At 44.7% G+C, this 13,756-nt stretch overlaps 1 protein-coding gene across 5 annotated transcripts in view; it reads right to left on the reverse strand.

The window, feature by feature from the left end:
- The window catches only part of ndc80 (NDC80 kinetochore complex component), a 196,780-nt gene that overhangs the window by 25,424 nt on the left and 157,600 nt on the right, over positions 1-13,756 (reverse strand). For all 5 annotated transcript variants that reach the window (XM_070860038.1, XM_070860040.1, XM_070860037.1 and 2 more), the window contains 5 exons: positions 13,130-13,223; positions 11,867-11,973; positions 9,728-9,872; positions 6,981-7,186; positions 3,413-3,568 (listed from right to left, as the gene is read on the reverse strand). In XM_070860038.1, the coding sequence (XP_070716139.1) occupies positions 3,413-3,568; positions 6,981-7,186; positions 9,728-9,872; positions 11,867-11,973; positions 13,130-13,223 (708 nt within the window). The remainder of the gene's footprint in view (positions 1-3,412; positions 3,569-6,980; positions 7,187-9,727; positions 9,873-11,866; positions 11,974-13,129; positions 13,224-13,756) is intronic.

Below are 13,756 nucleotides of genomic sequence, written 5' to 3' on the forward strand. Positions count from 1 at the left end.
TGCGGGACCTACAGTTTCTGTCACAGGTGGGGCAGACAGTGGTTGAAGGAAAGGGTGGGTGGGGAGCCTGGGTTTACGCACGCTCCTTCCACTGTCGACGCTTGGTTTCTGCATGCTCTTGCCAATGGGACTCGAGGTGCTCAGCGCCATCCTGGATGCTCTTTCTCCACTTTGGGCAGTCTTGGGCCAGGGATTCCCAGGTGTCGGTGGGGATGTTGCACTTTATCAAGGAGGCTTTGAGGGTGTCCTTGAAGCGTTTCCTCTGTCCACCTGGGGCTCGCTTGCCATGTCGAAGCTCTGAGTAGAGCGCTTGCTTTGGTAGTCTCGTGTCGGGCATGCGGACGATGTGGCCTGCCTAACAGAGCTGATCAAGCATGGTCAATACTTCGATGCTGGGGATGTTGGCCTGAACGAGAACACAGACGTTGGTGCGTCTATCCTCCCAGTGGATTTGCAGGACCTTGCGGAAGCAGTGCTGATGGTACTTCTCCAGCGTTTTGAGGAGTCTGCTGTATATGGTCCACGTCTCAGCCATATAGGAGGGCAGGTATCACTACTGCCCTGTAGACCATAAGCTTGCTGCCAGATTTGAGGTCCTGGTCTTCAAACACACTCTTCCTCAGGCGACCGAAGGCTGCAGTGGGACACTGAAGGCAGTGTTGGGCCTAGTCATCGATGTCTGCCCTTGCTGACAGTAGGCTTCCGAGGAATGGGAAATGGTCCACGTTGTTCAAGGCCTCATCGTAGATTTTGATAACCGGGGGCGGGGGGGCAGTGCTGTGTGGCGGTATCAGGTTAGTAGAGGACCGTTGTCTTATGGATGTTTAGTGTAAGGCCCATGCTCTCGTATGCCTCGGTGAAGATGTGACGCTGGCTTGGAGTTCGGCCTCCGAGTGTGCGCAGATGCAAACATCATCTGCCTACCGTAGTTCAATGACAGAGGATGGGACGACCTTGGATCTGACCTGGAGGCGGCGGAGGTTGAACAGATTTCCATTTGTTCTATAATTTAGCTCCACTCCAGTGGGGAGCTTGCTAAGTTCCCTTAGATACGGGAGCAGTGACAGAGGATTGCAAATGTTACACACCTGTTCAAAAAAAGGGGAGGGGGATAAACTCGGCAACTAAAAGCCAATCAGCCCAACGTTGGTTGTGGGAAAACTTGAGACAATAATCAGAGACAAAATTAGTTACTTAGAAAAAGATGGGTTAATAAATGACAGTCAGCACAGATTTATTAAAGACAAATCCTGTTTCAGTAACTTGATTGAGTTCTTTAATGAAGTAACGGAGAGTGTGGATGAGAGCAGTGTGGTATACAACGACTTTCAAAAGGCATTTGATAAAGTACCACATAATAGAATTGTTAGCAAAATTGAAGCCCATGGGATTAAAGGGACAGTGGCAGTGTGGATACGAAATTAGCCAAGAGAAAGAAAGCAGAGAGTAGTGGTGAACGGCAGTTTTTCAGACTGGAGGGAAGTGTGCAGTGGTGTTCCCAGAGGTCGGTATTACCGTTGCTCTGTGATATATATTAACGACCTTGAGAAACAGAGACCTGGAGGATGTGTGCACACAAATCTTCAACGGTGGCAGGACAAGTTGCGACGGCTGTTCAACATACAGGATCCTTGGCTTTATAAACACAAAAGTCAGGAAGTTATGCTAAACCTTTATAAATCACTGGTTAGGCCCCAACTAGAGTATTGTGGCCAATTCTAGGAATCACATTTAGGAAGGTTGTCAAGACTTCAGACAGGGTGCAGCGATTTATTAGAATGGTACCAGGGATGCAGGACTTCAGATACGTGGAGAAACTAGAGAGGCTGGGATTGTTCGCCTTAGAGAAGGTTATGGGGAGCTTTAATAGGTGTTCAAAATTATGAAGGGTTTTGATAGAGTAAATAAGGAAACACTTGTCCCAGTGGCAGAAGGATCAGAAACCAGACAACACAGATTTAAGATAATTGGCAAAAGAACCAGAGGTGACAGAGAAATTATTTTACGCAGTCAGTTATGATGATCTGGAAGGCACTGCCTGAAATAGTGGTGGAAGCAGAATCAGTAATAACTTTCAAAAGGAAATTGGATAAATAATTGAAATGGAAAAATGTGCAGTGCTATAGGGAGAAATGCAGGGGAAATGGGACTAATTGGATAGCTCTTTCAAATAGCCGAACAGACACGGATGGGCTGAATCACCTCCTTTTGTGCTGAATCATTCTAGCATTAAAAAGATTACAACATAGCTCAGTATAAAGCTATTTGTTTGCTTTATTACTGTTTAATAAATGTCTGTTAAAGCCTAAAGAAGATCTAATTGATTATTCTGTTGCCTTCTGAAGACGAGTAGGATCCTGTGAATGCACAACATAGAAGCAGAAGCTGTGGTATTCGCTTCAGTATTCCAGGCATGCCAGGGCAAGTGGGAACACTGCAAGACATGGGTCGGGATTTTCCAGTCAGCAGTGAAGGATTCACACAGATAGCTGCCCAAACTTTGTGGGCTTTTGAGTGACGACTTACAGTTCCCAGAGATCTTTTCTAGCATGGCGCTCGCTACAGGAGATCTGTGGCATGTATGAACAGGGTAAGAAAGTGTGTGTGACGTCAACCAATCAGACTGAAGAACTGTCACAGTCACGCAGTCTAAACCAGGAAATATAAATTAGAATATTGTAAAATCATGCACAGAAAACAGAAGAGGGGGAAAGAAAAATGGGATTGAGAGAGAGGAAAGACAAAGAAATCAAAACTTAAATTTAAAAAAAAATCTCCAACACCAATTAGATTCTGAAGGAATGAAACTCCACACTTGTAAAATAAAATTTTCAGTGCCAGAGAGGTTGTTTGGCAATAATGACATATCACTTAAAATTCACTTACACCTGAATGCACCAGCCATCCATAACCTTCTGTGGCATGTTTAGCAACTAGCATTTCAATGCCAAGTCTATGGGTGAAGTACTGTTTTAGTGCGGCCTGCGGAGGAGCAACTTCCTGATTTCCCCGTTTAATTGCACATGTGCAGACTCCGGAAGTTGCTGACTGATTTACTCCATAATAACGGTGAGTGCTGATAGCCTCACCATGATTCTCAACACAAAATCTGGGCTATAAGGTTTACCTACAAGAGGAATCTGGAACACGAAAGCAAAATAAACTCTCTCTAGTAAGGGTAAAAGAAACTTCAAACCGTAACACCTGTTGTAGTCACAGTGACACAGACCTGTGTATTACTTCAAGGGAACAGAAGTGACCTATTTCATTAGTGATCAGCTGTAGTAAGTATTTATCATTCACTTTTCATTGAAATATGCTGCATTACATGCCAATGGTCTAAACAGCTCAATAGTGTGAAATTTTCAAAAATAAACAATGTCATATAAAAAAAAAATTAAAGATGCTTTACTTTTATTTTTTCGGTATTTTGTAATAAATTCCTTTTCCCAGAGGCAAAATCCAAGAGACTTATCTCAAAGTCTTGTCCTTGAGCATTTTCAGCCATTTTGGGAATTAGCTTGAGTTTCCGAGCCATCGTATGGTACTCCAGCAGTCTGACTTCCAGCTAAAGTAAAGGCAATGAGGACAGGTGATTGAACAAGAGAGCAGAGACCGTAGACTAGTACACAAAAAAACATTTTCACACTACTTGTGATGAAGTGGATGACAAGATTAACCAGCCACTTGCAGAACTTTCTCATCCCATGACTGATGAAGCAAGGAAATGGAAGTCACCCTGGGCAGCAGCACCAGCATTAATCACCTTGGAACGGACTTCAGACCAAAGTCTAGTCTCCAAAGACTCTGCTTTTAGTTTAAATCTAGCAAGAACCTCCTCTATCTCTCCCACTTCAAAACAGAATTTAACCATTGAAAGGCAAATCCAGAATCAGTGAAACACAGAAAATTGGTGCAGGAGTAGGACATTCAGCCCTTCGAGCCTGCATCACCATTCAATAAGATCATGGCTAATCATTCACCTCAGTACCCCTTTCTTGCTTTCTCTCCATACCCCTTGATCCCTTTAGCCATAAGGGCCATATCTAACTCATTTTTGAATATATCCAATGAACTGGCATCAACAACTCTCTGCGGTAGGGAATTCCACAGGTTAACAAATCTGAGTGAAGAAGTTTCTCCTCATCTCAGTCCGAAATGGCTTACCCCTTATCCTTAGACTATGTCCCCTGGTTCTGGACTTCCCCAACATGAGGAACATTCTTCCTGCATCTAACCTGTCCAGTCCCATCAGAATTTTATATGTTTCTATGAGATCCACTCTCATCCTTCTAAACTCCAGTGAATACAGGCCCAGTCGATCCAGTCTCTCCTCATATGTCAGTCCTGCTATCCCGGGAATCAGTCTAGTGAACCTTCGCTGCACTCCCTCAATAATAAGAACGTCCTTCCTCAGATTAGGAGACCAAAACTGTACACAATATTCCAGGTGAGGCCCTGTACAACTGCAGTAAGACTTCCCTGCTCCTATACTCAAATCCCCTAGCTTTGAAGGCCAACATACCATTTGCCTTCTTCACTGCCTGCTGTACCTGCATGCCAACTTTCAATGACTGATGTACCATGACACCCAGGTCTTGTTGCACCTCCCCTTTTCCTAATCTGCCGCCATTCAGATAATATTCTGCCTTCATGTTTTTGCCACCAAAGTGGATAACCTCACATTTATCCACATTATACTGCATCTGCCACACGTCTGCCCACTCACCTAACCTGTCCAAGTCACCCTGCAGCCTTTTAGCGTCCTCCTCACAGCTCACACTGCCTCCCAGCTTAGTGTCATCTGCAAACTTGGAGATATTACACTCAATTCCCTCATCCAAATCATTAATGTATATTGTAAATAGCTGGGGTCCCAGCACTGAACCCTGCGGCATCCCATTGGTCACTGCCTGCCATTCTGAAAAGGACCAGTTTATCCAGACTCTCTGCTTCCTGTCTGCCAACCAGTTCTCTATCCATGAGATTTCAAAGAGTATTCCAGACGTAAGCACGCTTGTGAAGTATTAAAACCTCAGCACAGTCACCACGTGGGAGATGGGGTAAAGCAACGAGGAGTTATTGGACATCCTTTATAGGTCAGAGAGTCCAGAGGACTCGAGTCTCAAAGGGAAAGCTGTGTCTAAAAATTGGCTGGTTGATCTACCACCCCACAGTATAATATGTCATCTACTTAAGTCGACACAACTCAGCTGTGGTTTGGTGCCGGATGCATTTTCTGGACATTGATGTCCATTCTGTAGGCCGAGCACGAGCCAGAGGGAGATTGGATTTGTTTGATAACTGGATGAATAATTAGGTCAAATATGAGGTCATCCACTTTGGACCCAAAAAGGATAGATCAGAGCACTCTCTAAAATGGTGAAAAGCTAGAAACAGAAACGCAGACTTAGGGTTCCAGGTACATAGATCGTTAAAATGTCATGGACAGCTACAGAAAATAATCAAAAAGGCTAATGGAATGCTGGTGTTTATATCTAGAGGATGAGAAGTTATGTTATAGCCAAACAAAGCCCTGGTTAGACCACACCCGGAGTACTCTGTTCATTTCTGGGTGCCACACCCTAGGAAGGATATATTGGCCTTGGAGAGAGTGCAGTGTAGATTTACCACAATGATAACCAAGGGTTAAATAACAGCCGCCTTTATTTGTAAATTTAAAGCTCTGATTGGGCCACCTTGATGACAAGTCCCTCCAAAGAAGTTCCCGCCCCCACCCCACGTTCCTGACCGCCCCCACGTCCAAGTGCCTGAACTTACCCCCCAGTACAAGTTCCTGACCTACTTCCCCCACTGCCCTGTCCCCGCACCCCTCCCACACCACGGATTCCTGATTTTCTCCCGCTGCCCAAGTTCCCTCCCCATGGATTTATGACCTTCTCCCTCCTCCCTCCCACCCCCCCCCCCCCGTCAAGTTCCTGACCTTTTCCCTGCGGGTCACGGATAGTTAACAAGTTTATTGGGTATGACGTGAATAGTGAGTATCGTGATTTCCAGATTTCGTCAAGTCTTACCATCTGAATTACTTTCTCGCTCTCAAACGCCCCCCCCCCCCCCTTAGACCTGGATCATGTTCTTCCACCATCCACACTGTGCCCTCTGTACTCTTTATCCCACCCGAGTTCCTGAACACTCTCCCCCTCTCCCTCTGATCTGCTCCTCTCTTTCCCCCCCACCCCTTCTCACACACCCCTCTGATCTCCCTCTTCCCACTCTCTTTCCCCCCACCACCCTCCATCTTCGATCAATCCTCTCTTCTCTCCCCGGCCTTGTTCCACAGAGCTGACGAAAGCGTGACTACACTGCAACAGCAACTGTGGAGTACTGCGCATGTACAAAAGGGGATGGGTCCGACCACTCGCATACACAGAAGGACAATATTTGCACACTTTGTTAAATTACGAGCAGAGATTACACAAGCTAGGGTTGTATTCCCTGGAAATTTCCCAAGGCAACCTGATCAAAGTTTAAGATATTAAGGGGACACGATAAAAAACTATTTCTGCTGGTCCACAGGATATAGTCTAAAAGCCAGCACCATGCCTTTCAGGAGTGAAGTTAGGAAACAATTCTACACAAAGGGTGGTAGAAGTTTAGAACTCTCTTCCACAAACGGCAATAGATGCTAGGTCAATTATTAGTTTTCAATCGGAGATTGATCGATTTTTGTTAACCAAAGGTATTAACGGATATGGGCCAAATGCAGGTATATGGAATTAGGTCACAGATCAGCCATGATCTCATTGAATGACGGAACAGACTCGAGGGGCTAAATGGCCGCCTCCTGTTGCTACAAATTTAGCATTATTTTCAAACTACAGAATACTGTGTTCTGGATTTACCAGCTGTAATTTTTACTTTGTTAAAATACATTTAGAGAATAATTCAGTCATTCATTGGTTAATTAGACATCTGACAATTTACAGTCTCAGTGCAGAGCACTCCACCGAAACCCTCACCATTTCCTTGGCCTTGGTCACTTTCATCTCTTCATTCCACATCCTTTTTTCTGTATCTTCTAGGTTTTTGCTCAGAGAAATTGATGCCTGGTGCAGTTCATTTTTCTCATGATTCATTTTCTGAACATCAACAGCTGAAACCTCCTGTACATCATAGATCTGCTGAAATCTGTTGTTCTCTTCATTAACTGCATCTAACTCCAGTTCTTCAGAAACACAAAACATACATGACAATCCAGCTTATATTAATTAGCATTTCTGAAGGAAGGATTAACAATTCATTGGAAATAAACAGGCCTTATTCTAACAGCTATTACACTTTTATCAAATAAGAATCCAATGCCGACAGCAATTTTACTATGTTTTTGTGGACGTAATAAGAGCCACTTTAACGAGCATTAAAAGGAAACTAACCCATGGCAATACACCCATTTTCAGTAATTGGTTTGTTTCAGATCACTTTCTGCTCATTTGGTCCCCTCCCCTCCTGAAGGGATACAGTTCAATAGAAGCCAGTCAAATCATTCTGTGATTTGTCCCTGTTGCACTGTCCTGCGACTGACTGAGTAGAAATTTCCTCCAATTAAATATCGGGAAAACTGAAGTCATTGTCTTCAGTTCACATCACAAATTCAGTTCCCTTTCCACTGATTCGATCTCTCGCCCCGACAACTATCCTAGGCTGACCAATTCTGTTGGCGTCATACTTGAGCACGAATTGAACTTCCTACCTCACATCCATTCTATCAATATTTCCACCATTGTAATATCGCCTGTCTCTGCTCTTACCTCAACTTATCTGCTGCTGAAACCTTCATCCATGCCTTTGTCACCACTAGACTTGACTATTCCAATGTGCTCCTGGCTGGCCTCCCTAGTTCTACCCTCCATAAAATTGAGGTCATCCAAACCTCTGCCGCCCACGTGCTAACTCGCACCAAGTCCTGCTCACCCATCTCCCTGGGTTTGCTAACCTACATTGGCTTCCAATTAAGCAACGCCTCAATTTTAAAATTCTCATCCTGGTTTTCAAATCTCTCCAGGGCCTCACCCCTACTCATCTCTAATCTCCTCCAGCCCTATAATCCTCCTAGACCTCTGCTCCATTTATTCTGGCCATTTAAACATCCGATTTTAAATGCTTCACCATTGGTGATCGTGCCTTCAGCTGCCTCGGTCCTAAATTTCTCTGCCTCTCCACTTCACTTTCCTCCTTAAAACCTACCACTTCGACCAAGCTATTAGTCATCTGCCCTATTATCCTTATGGGGCTCGGTGTCAGTTTTTAAAAAAACACTCCTGTGAAGCGCCGCGAGACATTTTATTACGTTAAAGGTGCTACATAAATACAAGTAGTTGTTGTTGCCATGCGGCCTCCAGGAACATGAAAATTAAAAGTGTTTAAAGGTTTTTCAGCTCCAGAGGGACAGGATGGGAAGATAACATTCATTTTGCTTGGTAAAAGTTTTAGGGTCTTTCAGAAAACCTCCCAGGTCCTCATCGGGAAGTGGCTGGAGCTTAAAAAATAACAGGTGGAATCCCAGTGGAATCTGCTTCTACCTCACTGTGACCACAGGCTGTAGGCCCAACTGGAATTTCAGGCCACAATTTTTATTCTATATATAAAAGCAGTCGATTAGCAAAGATATTTTCTGTGTCTTGCTCAGCCACTTAATATCAAAGAATTTAGTTGGAATTTCTTTACACAGAATCTAGGAGTGCGGAACATGTGCCACATGGAGTGGTTGAAGTAGATAGCATTGACATATTTCTGGGAAAGTTTGATGTGTACACGAGGGAGAAGTGAATAGAGGGAGATGGGCAGGGTGGGAAGAAGTAATTCAAGCAGAAGGCTTGTGTAGAGAATAAACACCAGCCTAGACCGGTTGAACAAACTGGCCTCTTTCTATACTGTACAACTTGATCAGCAATAGCAGACAGAGGTCAATTTAACTGCTTTGTTTTGAGAAATATTTTTTTTTTTTAAATGTGACAGAAATTGTGAAAGCTGAAGTATGACCAATACAGAATGAAGCATGCTGTCTGACTATAGCTGGATACAAGTTTTGTTTTGCGATTGATGCCGGGGCCCTTCAACTCAGAGTACGGTTGTTATTCAGTTTTTTTTTTAAAAAGTGTGTTTGAAAGCTTCAGAAATTTGCTATCAATTATTCTGCAGCAGAGATACAAGGTTAATGTTCCATGATTATCTTATACAGGTTCCATCTCTCCAGTCTGGCACCCTTGGGACCTGACTGGTGCCAGACCAGAGAATTTTCCAAACCACAGGAGGTCAACTGGTGACAACGACCTGGATGTGTTCTGCGCATGCGCCGCGCAGCATTTAGTCGTCGAGAGAAGCAGCGAGGCAGGGAGAGAGAGTGTGGAACCGCCAAGCCCCCAACCGGGCCCCGGGCCACAGCGGCTGGGGAGAGAGAGAGAGAGAGAGAGAGAGAGAGAGAGAGAGAGAGAGAGAGAGAGAGAGAGAGAGAGAGAGAGAGATAGTGTCTTGGGGAAGAGATATAGCCTGGAACCAGGCCCATCTTTGGCGCCTCTTCCCTTTCCTTGCCCGGCCCGCTTATCTCAACGGACAGCGCGGGACACCACCCACGCCGGGATTGATGCCGGACCAGGGATGTTTCTGGACTAAAGAGTCCAGGACTAGAGAGGTTACAACCTGTATTACAATCACAATTGTTCAATAGCTTCTCTCTCCAAAACTAAATCATGAAGATAAATAAGCTAACCTGCAGATTCGGTTTCATCTTTGATCCCTTTTGCTTTCAGCTCCAGAGCAGCTTTGTGGTGCTCCATTTCTTCAAGGTATTTCTTGTATTTTTGTTTATCTGTTTGCATGCTCGCTTTGATTTTCTCCAACGCCAGAACCCGGTCCTGAGATCAAACATCAAGTCAATGGAAGAGAAATGCCCCCATTATCCACCAGCTCCGGCTTTCTTCATTTGAGTCGAAGACTCATCTTTTACCCACATATCGAACAGCTGAGCAATATTTACAATCATTAGATGGATTTTAAAAAAGATCGGTATTTAGCTCTTGTTGAACAAGCACCAGTTTGGGAAACATGCACGACTTTGATGAACTTCTACAGTCTTGAGAAATCATTGGGATAAAGGCTATGAAACATGAAAAGCTACATGAGATAAAGATTTTGCCTTGCCAGCTCCTAAGCAAATGGTCTCCTCCCACCCGCCTTACTTTCATTTTCATTCCTCAACAAGAACATTTTCCAGCACCTTCCTACCCCCCCCACGTCCCCTGGGACTCCCATTCTACCACTAGAACAATGCAACCCTGAATCCAGTTCTAGATGAGCAGAAATGTTCTCCAGTTGAATACTGGGAAGACCAAAGCCATTGTTTTCGGTCCCCGCCACAAACTCTGTTCCCTAGCCACTGACTCCATCCCTCTCCCCAACTCCTGTCTGAGGCTGAACCAGATTGTTCGCAACCTTGGAGTCATATTTGACCCGAAATGAGCTTTCAACCACCTATCCACAGCATAACTAAGACCGCCTACTTCCACCTCCATAACATCGCCCGGCTCCGCCCTTGCCTCAGCTTATCCACTGCTGAAGTCCTAATCATTGCCTTTGTTACCTCTAGACTTGACTATTCCAACGCACTCCTGGCTGGCCTCCCACATTCTACCCTACGTAAACATGAAGTGTCCCAAAACGCGGCTACCCGTGTCCTAACACACACCAAGCCCCGCTCACCCATGTGCTCGCTGACCTACATTGGCTACATTAAGCAACGCCTCGATCTCAAAATTCTTATCCTTATCTTCAAATCCCTCCATGGCCTCGTCCCTTCCTATCTCCGTCATTTCCTCCAGCCCCCCCTCCCCCCAATTTCCTCCCCTCCCCAAATTCCCTCCCCCACCCACCCTCATCTTCGTCATTTCCTCCAGCGCCGCCGCCCCCCTGCCCCTCCCTATCTCCGTCATTTCCTCCAGTCCCTCCCTCCCACCCTCGGAGATGTCTGCACTCCTGTCATTCTGGCCTCTTGAGCATCCCTGATTATAATCACCCAACCATTGATGGTCGTGCTTTCTGTTGCCTAGGCCGCAAGCTCTGGAACTCCCTGCCTAAACCTCTCCGTCTCTCTCTCTTTCTTCCTGCAAGACGTTCCGTAAAACATCTCTCTTTGACCAAACTTTTGGTCACCTGCGCTAATTTCTACTTATGCGGCTTGGTGTCAAATTTTTATCTCATAATACACCTGTGAAGCGCCTTGTGACATTTCACTACGTTAAAGGCACTATATAAATATAAGTTGTTGAAAACCCTACTCGCCCCAATCCAACAACCAGGTACCACCTCAACTCTGCATCACAATACCACACCTCAGCACATCACTTTGATCCCACAACCCCTTCTCCCACACTCAAGGAACCCCTCTCCCAATGCACCCAAACCCAAAACCCCTCTGCTCCCTCAGCCCCCACCAACCCTATCCAGAAATCCCAGACCCCACCCAGTGTTTCTCCCGACCCCAGGACTAATTATCTAACAGTACCAAACCACACATCATTGCATTTTCCTGTGCTGCCACACCCAGTACACATCATGTACCTCCTATAACCTTTCTCTGTATTCAGCTTTAAACAAGTGGAAGATTCAGTTCCATAAAATTCTGAATGTGCGTTGGTTATTAAAGTAAAATGCCAAACCAGCAACTCCATTTGCGCACTCCTCTATATTGAGACAAGTGCACAGATTTGCTGTACATTGATATGGTCATCCTGTGATGCACCTGAGGGATTAGGAGAGCAAGAAACAGGCATAGACTTCAAGTGTGAATTTTGTATTTAACCATGGAAACATACAACAGATGAGAAAACAAAAAATACTAAACATGACTAACCGGTTCATTGCGTTTCTCATTCTCCAGCTTTCCCAGCTCTTCCTTCAGACTCCTATTTTCTGCAGATACAGCTTCAAACTGAGCGTCATCCACCTCAAAATGCTGCTCTACAATGAACATCGACATTTTTCAGTAAATCCTGTTAAATTCTGCCGGAGGCCTCAATCGTTGTTGGTTAAAGTCCGGTTTCAAAGGCACTACTGCAAGAAAGTTTCTGCTTTTGATTCTCTTCAATTTTCTATCATTTTCAGTAAGTACATGGTCATCAATACCAGCTAGACCAAACCTAATGTACTTTTTCTGGACTCAAATAAAAGGGTTACATTCCTAAGACCTTTCCAATGAGTCAATTTAGTAAATAGTTGAGTCATATCGATCAGCAATCTCCCCAGCTAGATACCTGGTCTGTGGTAACCATGGGCCGAAATAAAACCCAGCCAGGGTCCAGATTGCTGCCGGAAATGCACAAACATTGACTGAGTACAGCATCGGAGCTGGTTCCACAGTCAATATAAACCTCACTGCCAAGGTTCACACATGAATGCCAACCATTTGGTCAAGGCACTGGAGGCCAGGAGCATGGAACTATACATCAACAAAGAATGAACACCTTTAGGTGGGGAAAAAAAAGGGAGAAGATAATTGGTGGAAAAAAAACTCAGGAGTTGTACGAGTAATCCTGGTATACACGGACACACCTTGGTGCAGATTTAGATTGGGTACTAGGGAAAGGCAAGTCCCATCAACCTTTAAGAGTTTATTCAGTAAACAGTTTCTCAGAAAGCAGGGTGAAATTTGCACAAAGGATGTTGGTGTAGAAAAATTACATTTATACCTCCGTGCTGATGGGTAGGAGCTCTTCTCTTTCAAAGTCGTACAAGTTTTATTTTGCTATTGGTTACCTGTAAACATGGCAAAGACGTGAATGTTTACAGTGAGATAACATGTCGGCATTTCTAGGCAGACAGGTATTGAGATAATCTCTCGGAAATCATCTTTCCACTTCCTACAAGAATATACTTAGCAGTGGTACCACATCATTTTAAACACAATAGATCGAAGGTTGGTTTCCAATAGGTCTCCACTTGGTTTTAACTGTTATCAGGAGGAGGTGCAGAGCAAAGACCAGACACTTCCAGACAACAATCACACATGCAAACTAGAACACTTCTAATCCATTGTTCCAGTCAGTGTGCTGTGTAGAACAAGGAGGATGGGGGCTGTGGGAGAAATTCAGTTTCAGAATCACAAAGTCATACTCACTCAGCAAAGCCAAGTTCTCCAAGTTCAAGTCTTCATAGTCGTCACTCCCAGCAAGGTAACGTGAATAGCACTTACTCGTATAGCTAAGAAACAGCTATTTAAAAAAAAGTAAATAAAAGTTACAAAAACATTGCCGTCCCTTTGGAAAACAGTCCAAGCGAAAGAAAAATAAAAACGAGACAGATCAACAATCCCTCTTTAACAACCCCCGCCAAAACAGCCAAAAACAGCACCCCCGCCACAACAGCACTCCCAACAATGTATTTTAAGTCTTGAGATTAAAGGCCTAGATTTGCGGTGACTTTGCGACCAGGTTTTCGCCGCGATTTGACCCTCCGCGGTGAAAACCCAGTCAGCGGGCTCCTCGGTGACCTGTTTGCGACGGCGCTTTCATGTACCGCTGGGGAGAAGAACGCAGACATGAAACTATGTATAACGCTGCGGATTGCGTTACCATCGCACTTTCGGCTCTCTCGGGACCCGTACGCCACGCCCTGAATACCGACAGAGTCAAACCTGTCAGCGCAGCCCTGCCAGCGCAGCCCTGCCAGCAGCAGTAAGTATGAAAACCTGCAAAAAGATAAGTTAAAGTTTTTATTTTTTAATTATTTCTCAACGATTTAGTAG

The sequence above is a fragment of the Pristiophorus japonicus genome, chromosome 18 (assembly GCF_044704955.1).
Source record: "Pristiophorus japonicus isolate sPriJap1 chromosome 18, sPriJap1.hap1, whole genome shotgun sequence".
In the NCBI taxonomy this organism is placed as follows: domain Eukaryota; kingdom Metazoa; phylum Chordata; class Chondrichthyes; family Pristiophoridae; genus Pristiophorus; species Pristiophorus japonicus.